This window comes from Balaenoptera acutorostrata, chromosome 14, assembly GCF_949987535.1.
Source record: "Balaenoptera acutorostrata chromosome 14, mBalAcu1.1, whole genome shotgun sequence".
In the NCBI taxonomy this organism is placed as follows: Eukaryota; Metazoa; Chordata; class Mammalia; order Artiodactyla; family Balaenopteridae; genus Balaenoptera; species Balaenoptera acutorostrata.
In genome coordinates, this window is record NC_080077.1 from 87,827,280 (window position 1) to 87,841,960 (window position 14,681).

At 40.8% G+C, this 14,681-nt stretch overlaps 1 protein-coding gene across 2 annotated transcripts in view; it reads right to left on the bottom strand.

Annotated features, from left to right (window-relative positions):
- ADGRB3 (adhesion G protein-coupled receptor B3) overlaps positions 1-13,535 on the bottom strand; it is a 794,502-nt gene extending 780,967 nt beyond the window's left edge. The window contains exons 1-2 of one of the 2 annotated variants that reach the window (XM_007166663.2): positions 13,409-13,535; positions 9,943-10,714 (exon numbers count right to left, since the gene is read on the bottom strand). In XM_007166663.2, the coding sequence (XP_007166725.2) occupies positions 9,943-10,699 (757 nt within the window). In that variant the 5' untranslated portion in view covers positions 10,700-10,714; positions 13,409-13,535. Of the gene's footprint in view, positions 1-9,942; positions 10,715-11,792; positions 11,859-13,408 lie in introns of those variants that run through there. The other variant, XM_007166664.2, reaches the window with a different exon arrangement.
- Positions 13,536-14,681: the final 1,146 nt, after the last annotated feature.

Below are 14,681 nucleotides of genomic sequence, written 5' to 3' on the forward strand. Positions count from 1 at the left end.
ACAGGCAAAATGATACTTATATTAGCAACTGAAACTCTGTTTTCATTTTATATTTCCATTATTATAATCATATAAAATGAGAACTAAATAGTAATCTGTCAGGATTTTTTACGTTTTATATGCGAGCCTTGAAATTACCAACTTACAAAACTTTCTTTGAATACCCAGGCCAGTTTAAATGTTCTGCAGTCACATCAACACTGAAAAATTGTATGGAAGATGTATATGAATGTATACACGTTACATGATTTTAAAACAAGCTAAGTAATCAATGAACCAACAGCTAAATATAGAAAAACTCTTGGAGGAGGGCCTAAACTCAATGGAGTTATGAAGATGAACACATATTGATCCTGAGTAAGGACCAAGTGTAAAAAATACCACATCAACTGAACTTTAAGAAATGGCCAACTGGTTTTCACTTTCATTAACTCAATTCTTTAAATTATTATTATTTATTTCTTTATTTAATAGAGCTGGCCCATATGCCAATCTCCAAAAGGGTTAATCATTACATAAGACCTTTAGCACCTTAAAAGGAAGGATCAAAAGATCAAAACTTAAAATGCGGATTTCAGACCAATCCCAAAGTAATTAGAAATCACCTCACCACCAAAATCATACACCCCTGTACCAGTCAGGGTCCTGGTAAGAAACAGACGTCCTCAAGTTCAGTAATTTGAGAAGAGCATAGGGCATGGATAGAGGCTGGAGAAACCAAGGAGACAAGAGCACAGTCCTGGGCTGAGAATCAGGGGCCCGCAGGCCTCAGGAGTGAGAGGAGAGAGGGGTCTCCAGAGAGCCCCGGGGAAGACCACCCCACAGGAGCCGTGACCTTCAGTACAGGGAGGGGACCCTGACCTCACTGCCCCAACCTACAGCAGTATTTCTCAGTGCACCATGGGGTAACTAAAAAATGTGACATGTTATTTCTTTAAAACACAGATTGCCCTAGAGAAATAAAGAAATGAAAATTCAAGACAGACCTTCATAAATCATTTTCCTAAATCTGGACAGACTCTGCACTTGAAACACATTGCTCTTTAAATTTAATGAGCTTAGGCTGAAAATCAATAGTTTTTTGAGACCTGCATCGTATTTGTTTAAATAATATAGGACAAAAAAAAAAAATCTAATGAATGAAAGCTCTGATTTGTAGAGACTAGTCTGTATTCAGGAGTCTAGCAAAGTATACTCTGATTATTGTTATTATTGGCTGGATACCAGGTAATTTTTTTTTTAAATAGTTAGAACTATCCCACCATCCTAAATGACTGTGTCTCTTTTACATTATAGAAATGGCATTAAATATAAACTCCAAGAACACTTATGTTCAGCTGAAATAATGTTCCCATGATACATCTGTAAATTGGGATTCCTTTAATTAGGTAAGATTTGGACTAAACTAATGCCTAAAGCCCCTTATGAATCTGAGAATTTGTGATTCAGATTCAAGTGTTCCAGAAACAGTGAGAAAACTCACAGCTTTCAAATTCTGTAGTTTTTCATTTGAACCAATTTGTATTAAAATTTTTAAAGAAAGGAAAGCCATGGTCGGTCTTCAGGGTATAACCAGCCCATGTTGATAACAGGTGTCTCACACAGTTACTGCCCAAGTAAAACAATTTGTGCCACAGACCTTTGTAAACTGGAAAGCACTTTCTCAACATCAGGTTTCATTATATTCTTTTAATTTATAAAATGTTTACTAAACCACTTTACGTCTTTATTTTCTCAAGAGTGACATGTAGATGAAGCTTCCCTTTAAAAATAGCTTATTAGAGAAAAATTATCCTTATTTATATATGCAAGCATAGATATTAATTTTTTAATAAATTTTAAAATTTTATCAAATTTTTAAACATTATTTTAAAATGGAGGAACACCAGTAGAAATGTCATGAAATAAATACTCTAAAACCATTCACCCAAGATGAATTACCCAGGAGAGCAAATATTTCTGTGACATTTCTATCACCTTAACATATTTATTGCTAAAAAGTAATTCACCAAGGTAACTTTCTCTGGTTGATTCCACAACTGTTTTAATGCTTTGGATTATGTCTAAGTGTGTGTAAATTGCATTCTCAACATTGTAATCTGGTTCCATCAGTGTTCCAATGTCTTTTCCATGCACCTATTTGCTCAGCTTTCCCAAACAACTCTCAGTCTCCAAAGAAACTGGTTATCTAGAAGAAATAATTTGAGACTATAATAGCCGAGACTAAATTAGCAGCTAAATTAGTTCACTTAACATGGCAGAAACCAAAGAGTAACCATTTGGCCTTCGTATTTTACAGCATGTTCCAATCATAAGGAATGTGTTGTAAGGCAGGGGTTCCCAACCCCCGGACTGAAGACCGGTCCCGGTCAGAGGCCTGTTAGGAACCGGGCCGCACGGCAGGAGGTGAGGGGCAGGCCAGCGAGCGAACCGCATCGCTTGCATTACTGCCTCAACCATACCTTCCCCCAGCGCCGACCGTGGAAAAACTGTCTGCCACGAAACCTGTCCCTGGTGCCAACAAGGTTGGGGACCGCTGTCGCAAGGGGCTGGTTATGAGGAAAATGCGAAAATGCACATCAGCAAACATGTCCGACTTGTTGGGGACCGCTGTCGCAAGGGGCTGGTTATGAGGAAAATGCGAAAAATGCACATCAGCAAACATGTCCGACTTGTTGGGGACCGCTGTCGCAAGGGGTTGGTTATCAGGAAAATGCGAAAATGCACATCAGCAAACATGTCCGATTTCAGAAAAGACACCTATTCAGGGCATTAGTTTTGAGAGAAATAGCTCCATACTAATGTATTTACTATGCATTTGTCACTTAATTGCACTTTCTTTGCAAACTAGAAATATATTACTTATTATTATTTATTTATTAAATATAAATGTATATTTATAATAATAGATAATAATATAATAAACAATAAATATATTACTTTTATATTTATAATATATTATTATAAATATAATAATATATATTATATTTATATATTTATATAATAATATAAATATAATAATAATATATTATATATTATTATAAATATATTTATATAAAAGTAAATATATTACTTTATTATTATAAAGGTTAATTATTATTAACCTTTAACAGATATGTAGCTGGTCATTCTCTGCATGTGAGCAAAATTCCTGAATGACAGTAGAAAGATAATTGAACATAGAGCATTTAGCGTTTAATCGAACATAGAACAGTTAGCATTTTGTGGAGTCTTATAGATGGCATTCTGTAATTCTGCTTTAAGAAAATATCAGAAGCTGCAAATGAGTAGTAACAAAATTTTTAAATTTTCTTTTCAATACCTGAATATGCAAGTCTTTGGGGGACTCTTAGGGCTCATTGGCCTATAATAACTGATCATAATTCAGTGAAAAAAAAAATTCCAAAAAAGTTCTACTTTTTTCCAAATGATTTAATATAGACTTAATGTTTCAAGATAATTCCTTTTCAAAACAGATCTCAAAACATGAACTTAACTTTGCATAATGCAGCAGAGTAAAATACTTGGAAACTGTTTAATTTACATTTAAATTTTACAGACTTTACAAAGGATCAGCAATGATATTCAAAGGACAGCTTCCCAGCCCTGGGATGACTCATAGCACTAGCTTGATCTATTTGATGTATTAGTCATGCCACCATCAGCACAAAGGTATTGAGATGGGACCTTTTCTCTATATAACACGAAACAGACATAACTTCAAGATGCTTAATGACCCTTTGTTAAATGCCCTAAATTCCTAAACAAGTTCAGATAATTAAATGGCAACCTACTTCATTATATTATCAATCCTCCATCATTTATAGCTAAAAGATAATAAAAAAGAGGTTTCAAAAACTGAATTGAGGCCCTAATATAACTTGAGCCTTTGACTAAGTGTCTTTCGTGTGCAATCTCGTTTAATACAACACGCCACTACAGTATAGATTGCTGAGTCAAGCTCAATAAGCACAGTCCCTTGTCAAAGATGCTACAAGGTGGCTGGGTCACTCTCTGGGCCCAAGTGCATCTTACACCAAAATACACCTTTCATTTCAATGAAGTGACCACAGTTAGAAAAAACTGAACACTTTTCTGATTTGTACTAGTTAACTGAATTAGTAAGAAATTTCCACAGGGCTGACAGGAACTAAAATATTCCAAGCCATTAATTTCATTCGTTTTTTGTTTTTTTTTGTTTTTTTACTACATAATGTCATATCCTGTTCTCCTGTACCCTGAGGAATAAGCATTCCTAGCAACCCAAGAAGGGAAGTAGTTGACACAGAAGAACACAGTTCTGAGGTGAACGTACAGATTTAAACCTGGCTCTCTCTGTTCAGAATCTTTAAACCCAGCTCACGGTATTTTGAAAAAGTAAGAAAGGCTGATTTTTGAACAAACATTGATTTTCGATCCAAGGGCCAGATGACTTTTACAGGTAATATATATCAAAGTGACTCTAAAGAAACCTATATTTTATAAAAGTATTCCATTTAACAATAAAATCACTTCTATTAGGAAATGAAGTATAGGAATGCATGAAGCTAGATTCTAAGTAAAGTAAAACTCCCATCTCAATTTTGAAGAAAACCAATCTACGGCACATTTATCTGCAGCCAACACTAAAACTGTAATCAGGGAAGAGCCAAATCGGACTACAGGCTGGATCTGTTCCTTTTACTTTAACCTTTGCTTTCCGCTGCTTTTGTTCACTAAAAGGATACCGTCTATACATAATGGCCTGCCTCGGGGAACCCTGCCCCTCTGCCTGAATGTTAAACCAAAGTGCCTATGTTCAGGGAAGCATCCTGACCCTGTCCACCTGTGGATGGCTGCAAGAAAGAAGAAATTAACACATTCCCTCCCCGAGGTTGGCCGTTCCAGGTGATATTTGCAGAACTTATTGTCTTTTTACTTTACTTCCTCATCTCCTCCCAGTCTCTGCTATAAAAGAAACTGGCATCCAAACCCCAATAAGGTGGTTATTTTGAGACTTTAGTCTGCCATCTTCTCGGTCTGCCGGCTTTCCGAATAAAGTCGTATTCCTTGTCTCAACACCTCGTCTCCGATTTATTGCCCTGTCGTGCGGCAAGCAGAGCGAGCTTGGACTCAGTAACAAAACCTGCCTGACACAGGTGCATACACAAACATTTTCTTGTTAATATTTTAATTTATTGTCTACGAAAAAAATGTTGCCATATGATGGAGTTTTCATGAATACTATATATCTGAGTCACTTCCTAAACTGTTTGACAAAATTCTGCAATGGCAAAAGTAAAAATTAGGGCATCTTACTTGGCCAGGCCTACAATTTTAGTAATATTATACTATTACTATATGTATAGATTGCAACATAAGTAAGAAGTAGGTAACAGAAGCACTGAGCTTGACCTGCAAATATTCTTCCTCTTTCTTGGAAAGAGTTTGCATACGTTTCTCTTCAAACTGTGGGAGAAAAGATTTGGGAAATGTCATGTCTGGCGAAGTAATGCTAGAGCCAGAAGAAAGAAACGTAGATAGAAATGAAGGCAATTAAACAGATAGAAATTGGCAAATTTTCTTACCCCTGTTTTTGCAGACAGCTGTGTATAGAAAGTTTTATTTATCATTAATCTAATCTATTAAAATAAACACATATGGAATTAAGACTATTTCTCAATGACTCCATTCTTCTTGTTCTTTTAAAAATGTTATTAAACAATACCTTGAGATAAGGTATTGTTATATAAATAAAACATTAATGGAACTGGAAATGCTATAAATGGCAGCTGTCTCAATTTATTGCTATCTTTCCTATTGAGTTGTTTTGTTTTGTTTTGTTCATTTAACATTCATTTCAACCAATATTTATTGAAGGTCTGTTTAGACTGTGCTAGACTATTGGAAGACCAAGTCTGCACACTTGAAGAACTCGCAAGACTAGTAGAGGAAGATGGAAAAAGAAATGGAAATATGTGCTAGAACAGAAGTACAGTATGTGCAAAGGGCTGTGGGTCCAGCCAAGGGGCAGGGCAAACTGTCAGGTACAACATACTCAGTAGGTCTTTCTACATTCTGATAGAGTGTGGGATCACGGCATTTACAAAGGAAGTAAGATTAAAAGAGGGTAAAGAGGAAGGGGAAAGGTGGCTGAAGCCCTAATGAGGGCAAAAAGAGAAAAGGTAGAAAGAAATGAAAACACTTAAAATGAAACACACAAATTGCTCTAGACATGCAAATGCACACACAAACACAGGCTAGATTTTACACAGGAACATGGTGAGACTTCCCTTGGGTGGTTGATTATCAAGGATTAGCAGAGGCAGAATGAAAAGACAAATAAGTGTGTGTGTTCAGATTTCCTGGAATCTATACAGGGATCCCAATCTCCCTTCACATAAGTAGCTCCATTGATGTAAGCAGGAAACAAAGGTTCCATTAAGGCTTCTTATGTGATTTAGATACGCTGGTGTGGAATTTTTCTCTCCAAACTGTTTAAATTACTTATTTCAAGTGAAATAGTAAGAAATAAGATCATCATCTTTGGTAAAAGAGTCCTATAAAACATATTAAAGACCTCATGAATCAATGTCAGTCTTGCCCCATACTCATATCTGAAAACCAGGTAAACAGCAACGTTATTGGAGTTTTCTTTTAAAAATAGTTATATACACTGTACGTAGACAGCTTTTTAAAACCACTGCCTGAAATAAGACAACATTATTTTTAAAAGGCTTCATTTTGTTGATTTACTTGGTTTTCAAAACTTCCCGTAAAAATTGGGAAATGACAACAAAGTTTCTATAATCACATGGAACCCTCAAATATGTCAAATACAATCTTAAATAGGAAGATACTGAAATGCACTAAAATCTCACACTTTAATGATCATTTAATAATTTATAATGTATTCAAGATAAAATTTGTAATTGTTGGTGTTGTCACTTCAAACAGTGACAGTCATCTTATTATTTTCTGGCTATGAAATTCTTAAGTACATGAATGTATTATTAACAAATATCTTAGTAGAAATCCTATCAACATCCCATTGCTGGGAGCCCATAGTTTCCTCTAATACTAACTAAATATGATAATTCCAGTGGACACATATTCCAAAATATTCAGTATTTAGTATACCTTTGCCATCACTATCAGCATCACATTAAAAAAATTCTGAAACTGCATTTACTGAGTGTAAAGAGCCTTCTGTCAAATTCGTGCCACCTCTATGATATAATAAACATCAAAATATTCCTACTCAAGGCTTCTGAGTCAGTACTTATTACAGTGAATAAAATGGGAGTCAAAAACCATGGAGAATAATCTTGTATATATTCCCCTGATGATTTACAGGATGGTTTATTTTTCATAGAAAATAGAAATCATAAAGTAATATAAAATATAAGTGGAATTTTTAAAACCCCATTTTAGAAGTTGGGATTACATGTTAACCGAATAAAGTGAAGACATTTTGGAATAAAATTAGATATGAGTAGCACAACTATCTGTGATTATTACATATAGCCCTCAAGCCCTGTGAATATCATTACATGGTAGTTTACTTGAAATAGTATTAAATAATTCTTTCATAAGATTTTACATATCATTTATATCAACTATTGAAGATTTAATGTACTTTGCATAAATTTGACTAAATTACGCATCTGCAGATTTTCACAGTCCTTTCCTACAATGCAGCTTAGCCTAAAAAGTCTTCTTTGAATGAGGTAAGGAGTGCTATACACATATTTTATAACTTACTTACAAATGCATCCGCTACAATTATGTCATCAGGAATTACTTATCGTTCGTTACCTTTCTGACTCAGAACACCTAAACAATTCAAGAGCACAAATTTAGAATACAGAGACTACAGGCTGTGCAATTTTACCGATACAGCATATATTCTTCCCCTATTATATAAACTTTTCCTTGTCAGTTCTATTAACATGCTAACAAATTTAATACAATCTTTGAATGGTCTGTGGAGGTATTTCGTTCTCATTTCGCCAGCTAATTAGCCAAAAGAAATGTACATTCTCCCCCATGATTTAAACATCTAATGTCTAAAATCACTCTTATTCTTCGTCCTACACTAAAACGAATGGCCATCTAGTCCAAATTCTATAAATTCCAGCATTGTCCTAACCCATATGTCATGATCATGACAAGCAAAATCTCTGAAAATCATGCTTAGTGTGCACACGACTTTGTTTTTTGTCACTTGTCACCATTCACAAAAAAGGGTTGCACACCTGGATTCTCTTTCCACTGTCATCAGCAGTCAATTTGATGATAAAACTTTACTGAAGATACAGATTTTCTCAATTTCATTAGAACAGCAATAAAACAAACGAGCAAAAACTAGTTTCTGGTGTTAATTGTCTTATTAGCCAGCTTGTAAACATCACACTTTCCTGGCGTACTGTAGCTTCTTATTCTAGGGGACATTAATTAGTTTTAAATGGTGTTAAATACCATCCCTGCAGTTGCAAGTGCTTCTCTGGGATTTTTACTAGAGAAAAGAACTCCTGTAATTTAAAACCACTTTGCTTTCTTCAGTCACAGCTGCTAGGGAGACACTGACCTGTAGAAATCTTAAAGGTTTTTCACCCCTTTCCCAGTGCCATTAGTCTGCATTTATTTTCTAAGGCTTCTTTGCCCCTTGGGCCATGGCTCTTCCGTAACTCCCATCCCCCAAAATGCTTTCAGAAGAAAAGTCACCGCTTTTCGCTGGTTAAGCCCTTTTCTCTCTCTTTCCCCACCCCCGCCCCTTACAAAACCTTGGCTACCCTTAAAGAAAATTCTCCAACAACGTGTCAATTTTACATTGGCCACAAAGACAACTTCTGTTGGGAGAGGGGAGGAAAGAGGGGCTGGAGCTTGGCTGTGCCTTTCCACAGACAGGGATCTTTGTGGCGATCGGAAAACACTTCCTGCATAAAAATTCAACACACTCTCTGGGTGCAGGGCTGGGGAGAAGGAGCGACTAGGTACCAGCAGTGCCCTCAAACGAATGGAACGCATCCCCTAACCTTCCAAACCGGAAAGTCATTTTTTCTCAAAATGTGTCAGCTTTTTTGCCTTATTAAACATAATCCACTGTCTCAGATCCCAGGGCAGCTCCCCCTCTAGCGTCTGGGTGAAAGCTATAAATCACTCCTGTACTTTCTCTCCTTCCTCTGCATTTCCGTTGCACTGTTTTTGCATCTAGCTCGGCTCTGACAACCTCCCGCTCCTCGTGGGTATCAACAGGGTACCGAGAAGCTAAGAGCAAAAAATCCCGCGAATGGGATACCGGGTCTTGCAGGACCCGCCTGTGTTAATTCCGCCCCCTCCCCCTGCCACGTGACTTCACTGCCCGGAGACCCGAGTCTGCACCCCCAGTGGGCTTCCCTGGACGAAAGACCCGGCACGCGGGCTCCTTCCCAGGCCTGGGGAGGAGGGGCACCCTCGCCCTCCTGTGTCGCCAAGTCTTTTGGTCCACACAGGCTTGCCACTGAGCTCGTGTCACCTTTCGGTCGCGAAGCCCCAAGTTCCAACCTGGAAAGGGGTTATGGGTGAGAGGGTGGGCCGGAGGCGAAGGGAGAAGTCTACAGATCCATTCACAGGTGTGTGTGCGTGTGTGTGCGTCCGTCTCCCGGAGGGGCCGCAGCCTAATAAAGCGCCCCCCCCACCCCTCCCTCCTCACCGACCTCCAGCGCAAACCAGCTCCACGTTTTAGCATCTCATTTATCCTGAACATGCATGCCACTCGCACCGGGCGTCAGGTATGCTGAGCGCTATCCCATCTCTCAAACCTTGAAACGTAAAACTAGCTTTAGGAAGATCACAAGTCCAATCAATCCAAAGGTGACAGAGGAAAGGGGTAAGGGTTGGGCCGGTGTGTGACACAGCACGTTTTAACTCCATCCCCCAGCACCACTCCCCGCCCAGCTCCCCCTCTCGGCCGGCGCTTACCTTCTTTGGGCGGTCGCTTGGCCTCCCTGGTAAGATTACAGACCTGGGTGGTCTGCAGCTCTTGGGTCAGGCAGCCCTCGGTCTGCTCATTCAGGGGTAACACCACGTTATTTAACAAAACCAGCGACTGGTCGTCGATTCCCCACTCTCCCAAGTGTTGAGGGCAGGTGCATTTTGTATACATGATCCCGCAGGTCTCTGTTCTCACATTTTCTGATTTCAAGCAGCTCTCCAACCAAGTGCATAATACGTGGCAACCAAACTGGCTTGGGCTCACCTTGTTCAATACCAAAAACTCAAAAAAAGATTTCTGATCTTCTTCCCCTTTTTTCTGTAATCCTGGGAAATCGGTTGGAAAGACCCGACGTATTTGAATAAAATTTTTATCATACTGTAGAAAAACGAAAGCATTCTTGGATTCGCAGAGTTGCATTATAGAATGATTCTTTCTTAAAAGATCCTTTATTTTTTCATGGGAAAAATGATCAAACTGATAAGCCAGGAGGGAAAAGTTAGAGCAGCTAAGGTCCTTTTTGGAAAATTTCAGGTAAATGCTATATTTGGTTGGATCTGGATTTTCCAGCGTCCAAGTGCAGTTTGTAAAGTTTTTGGGAAACATTTCACTTACAGAATACGATCCATAAATGACTCCTTTCACCAAAGTTGAACACCAGAAGTCTTGGGCAGCATTAAATCCAAACATAACCAGGAGATAGGTGGAAAATATATAAATCAGCAGGTTACGAACAGCCTTCATCCTATGTCATTTGGCCTGTAAAAATGGCAATGAAAGAAAAATGCAAGTAGGAGTCTACGCGCATTGAAAAAAAGAAACTCCTTTCAATATCACAGCCAGCTGTTTTCAAGATTTCAGTAAAAAACCCTTTTTAAAAGAAGGGCAGGTAATTTTTATTTTATAACGCACGAAAATTATCTGTTGCTGTGTGAACAGCGCCCTCACGTGGTCATTCACAGTGGCCAAATTCCCTACATTCAATTTAAGAATATTCAATAGATTATTAATAGGAATGCTCTTAATTTATCTACCAAGATTTCCTTCAAGTGCATGGTGATTCTCTTGAAAGAAGAGGAAATTTTTGCTTTTTAAATGTAACAGCCTAAATGTTAATTTTTGAGATATTTTTAAGCAACCTTTACAAACCTTTTCTCCCCCTCAGCCCTCTGCCTGCAGTAAACAACATCACACAAAATCTAATCTGATAATCTGAGAACAGCTGTTGTCATATTTCTTTTCTTTTAAATGTGAAAAGCAATTATGATCAATGATAGCCTCAATTTTAAAAGCACAAATGATAATTTGTTGCAGCTGAAACATCACCCAAATGCTCCTGCTAGCCTTTGCAGGGGCCACTGGGTGAACTGGTGGGAAATTCCTGTGCAAAAATACAGGTATTCGTGTGGATTAACAGAATTTGTAAACCAGCATCCAAGAAAGTGCAGATACATAGGGAAGACCTGCTTTTGGACATTATCATTGAGAACCAGGATTTAAGGCAGTCATATCAATGTGACATGCCCTCTTGGGATACATAAAGTAGACCACTATATTAATATCTGTATCCAAAGGTGATGTCAGTGAAAAATCCCAGAACCACAGTAACTGAGCTGGTTTCAGCTTTTTTTTTTTTTTTAAATAGAGCTATTTTATCTAGAGTTATCTACTGTAATTTAAGATGTACACATGGTACATAAAAGATATTAGCATTGTCTTTCCTAGCCGATTTCAATTATTGAATTGTTCCCTCTCCAACAACAGCTTCAAAGCTCCTTTTCTTCTCTATTTTTTTAACCTGGCCTTGCATAATACAGTAATCCTTGGTTTTATTTACCTCTGTAAGTTGTCATCCAAAAGTAACTTGAATATTTTTCAGCTGTAACCTTTAAGAAGTTATTTCTTAGAATAAATGACACTGCTTTTTTTTTTTTTTTTTTTTGCTTAGCCTTTGAGCTAAGTGATGCCAAGTTAATTTTAAAAGTCTTTAGGCTGCAGTCTCTTCCACTGTTCTGTAAACAGAGACAGACACACAGACATATAGATAATTAAGAGTTTTCATGTCTTTGCCTGGGTCCTCTCTGAACCAAAGGATATAAACCCTCTTCCTTCCTGTTGCATAACACACACCAACGCATGCACACAAAATCCAGTGACTGAAGTCCCTGAAGACAGATCTGCATTCCCCAGATCATAATACAAATTCTAAGTTTTGATGTAAGCAAAAACAACCCCAACTCTAAATCTCCATATAGCAGCAGTTTAAAATAACACCAGAATTGCGGGGACTATCAAAACAGTGTTTTCCTAATTCAAACATACAGTTCAATGAATAATGCATTTTCTTCTTGAGAAAATAAAGCCAATGAGCATGTAAAGGTTAAAAAATAGGGAAAGTTACAGGAAATTCTAGAAGTAATTTTCCTTTTTTTTTCTTTCTTTCTTTTTTTTTTTTTTTTTTTTTTGCTGTAGCACTTTGCAGGCAATGCAGGTCTGCGCAGTGTTCTTCAGGATAGAGTGTAGGCGTTGAGAGCCAATGTGACAATAAGTGTCTAAATTAGGAATTCCATCCATGAAAGGGGGCTTCATTTTATAATCGCCAACTCAAAAAGGGGTCGTATTCCTTTTCCTAATGAAATCCGGTACTTTTGCTTCCATCTATTTGACGGTGCAAGTCTGCATTGCTGTACTCAACAAGGATTAGAAAGAGTGAGGAAATGGCTCTGATTTCACTTTCAAGCCGGCTCAAGAAAGCCCCCTCAGCGTAATGCTCTTTATTTTAATCATTCAGCCTTGGTGTACGGAGTCTCCTTTTATTCTAACTAATCACAAATGAATCACTGAACTGTCGCTGCCACCACCCCCAGCCCTCGCCAGCCCCCGCCTGCAGGGCCACTTCAAACAGCTGTATTTCTCCCTTTAAGAAAGAAAGACGAGGGTGCGGGTGTTGAAGGGCCCGGCCCCCGAGGTTTCAAATATGTGGCATTTATTTATTTATTTGCTTGTTTCCTGCTGAGAGGCAAAGCGGCGTTTAGTTTTGCTCTCCTCAAAACTGATTTTCTGGATGACACTTTTTAGTCGAACATAGACGGCGCCATCACTCCACTGATTTTTTTTTTCCCTCAATAGAAGACCCACGGCCTCCCCTTATCTTAACTTCCTTTTAACCTGAAATTTCCCCCCATCAAATTACCCTAATCACACACAACCGTCAGGTTTTCTAGGTCTCCCTGCCGATTCCTTCCGACCCAGCACATCTCTGGAAAACCAGACTTCCCTAACTTTTCAACTGCGGCGTTTAAGTAAATGCAGACAGTCGGGTTTGCTCGCAGCCTCTCCATCCGCCAGCAACAGCCTGGCCTTTGCAGGTCTTCCCTCCGCAAACACCCGGCGGAAAGCTCCTCGGTGGCGCCCCCGGCAGAGGGAAGGTGACCCCTGGACCCCCGTCCTTACCTTCCACTCCGAAAGCTCAGGGAGGCTCTTGCTCTAAGACACCAGCACAGGCACGCGTCCCAGCAACAGTGACGGAGAGACTCCCCTTCGGTCCCAAGCACCGTTGCCCATTTTCCCCGGCTGAGCTTCAAAAATCAGGATTGATTTTTTTCTAACGCACTCATAAGAGAAGCAAAAGAATGGGGGGGGGGGGCGGGGGGGAGGAAAGAATCAAAGAGTGGAGGGGTGGGAGAAAAAAGCCCCCAGGACCCCGGAGCCTAAGCCGTAGCCGAGTGAATCCAACCTCCAACCCAGGCGGGGGCGGGGGGAGCCCCCCGAAGACAGACACTAAGGAATCAAAAAAATAAAAAAATGCAAGTGGCTTAAGAGCGAGGATTTGTTTTTCCAAATCTACCCCCCAGTAAACCGGTCAGCCAAGAAGCCGAGAAAGCGCTGAGACGAGAAGCGGCGGCGGCTGCTAAGGCAGATTTGTTGGGGGCGGTGGGTTTATTACGGGAGTGTTCGCGGTCGCCTCGGGAGGCTGGAGCTCATGCTTTCTCCTCTTTCCGCTCTCCTCCCGCCGCCTCCTCCTCCTCCTCCTCCCCCCTCCCCCCCACCGCAGGTACTGATGGACTGACGGCGACTAAGGAGAGGGGGAAAAAAATCCGCGGCTGGTGATGTCGGAAAGCTGTTTGAACGCCGGGCGAGGAGGGAGGCGCGGGAGGGAGCGAGATAGTAAAGCTCTGTCTCGGGTGTGCGCGCGGCGCGCGGCGCGCGGCGCTCGCTCTCCCCGGGCGCGGGAGGGAGGGGGCGCGCGGCCCCGAGGCGCGCGCCGGGCCCCGCGTGCTCGTGGGCGCGCGCGTGCAGCGCGGTGCGCCCGGCGGCCGCCCGGGGTCCGCGAGCGCAGCGCGGCCGCGGCGCCTCGCGGAGCTCCGCCTGGGCCCTGGCGGGGCGCGGAGGGAGCGGCGCGGGAGGGCGGCGGGAGGGGCTCCAGGCCGGGCCGCGGTGCGCCTGCACGTCACGGCTGCTCCGAGCCCAGCGCGTCCCGGGAGCGGCGCTTTCTGCGCCTGGGAGGTCTGTGCCTCCTCAGTTCCCAGCGCAGCTGCCGGCGGCGACCGGCCGTCAGAGAAACTCCCGGGGAGGCGAGGCCAGGGGGGGTGCGGAGGACGGGAAGGCGACTCCCGGGGCTGGGGAGTAAATGCCGCACTTGATCGTCTTTCTCTTTCTTTCAGCGCCGACCTGTCGCAGCTCTCATTTCCGCACCGGGATTCGGAGGGATGGATTGCCCACCGCG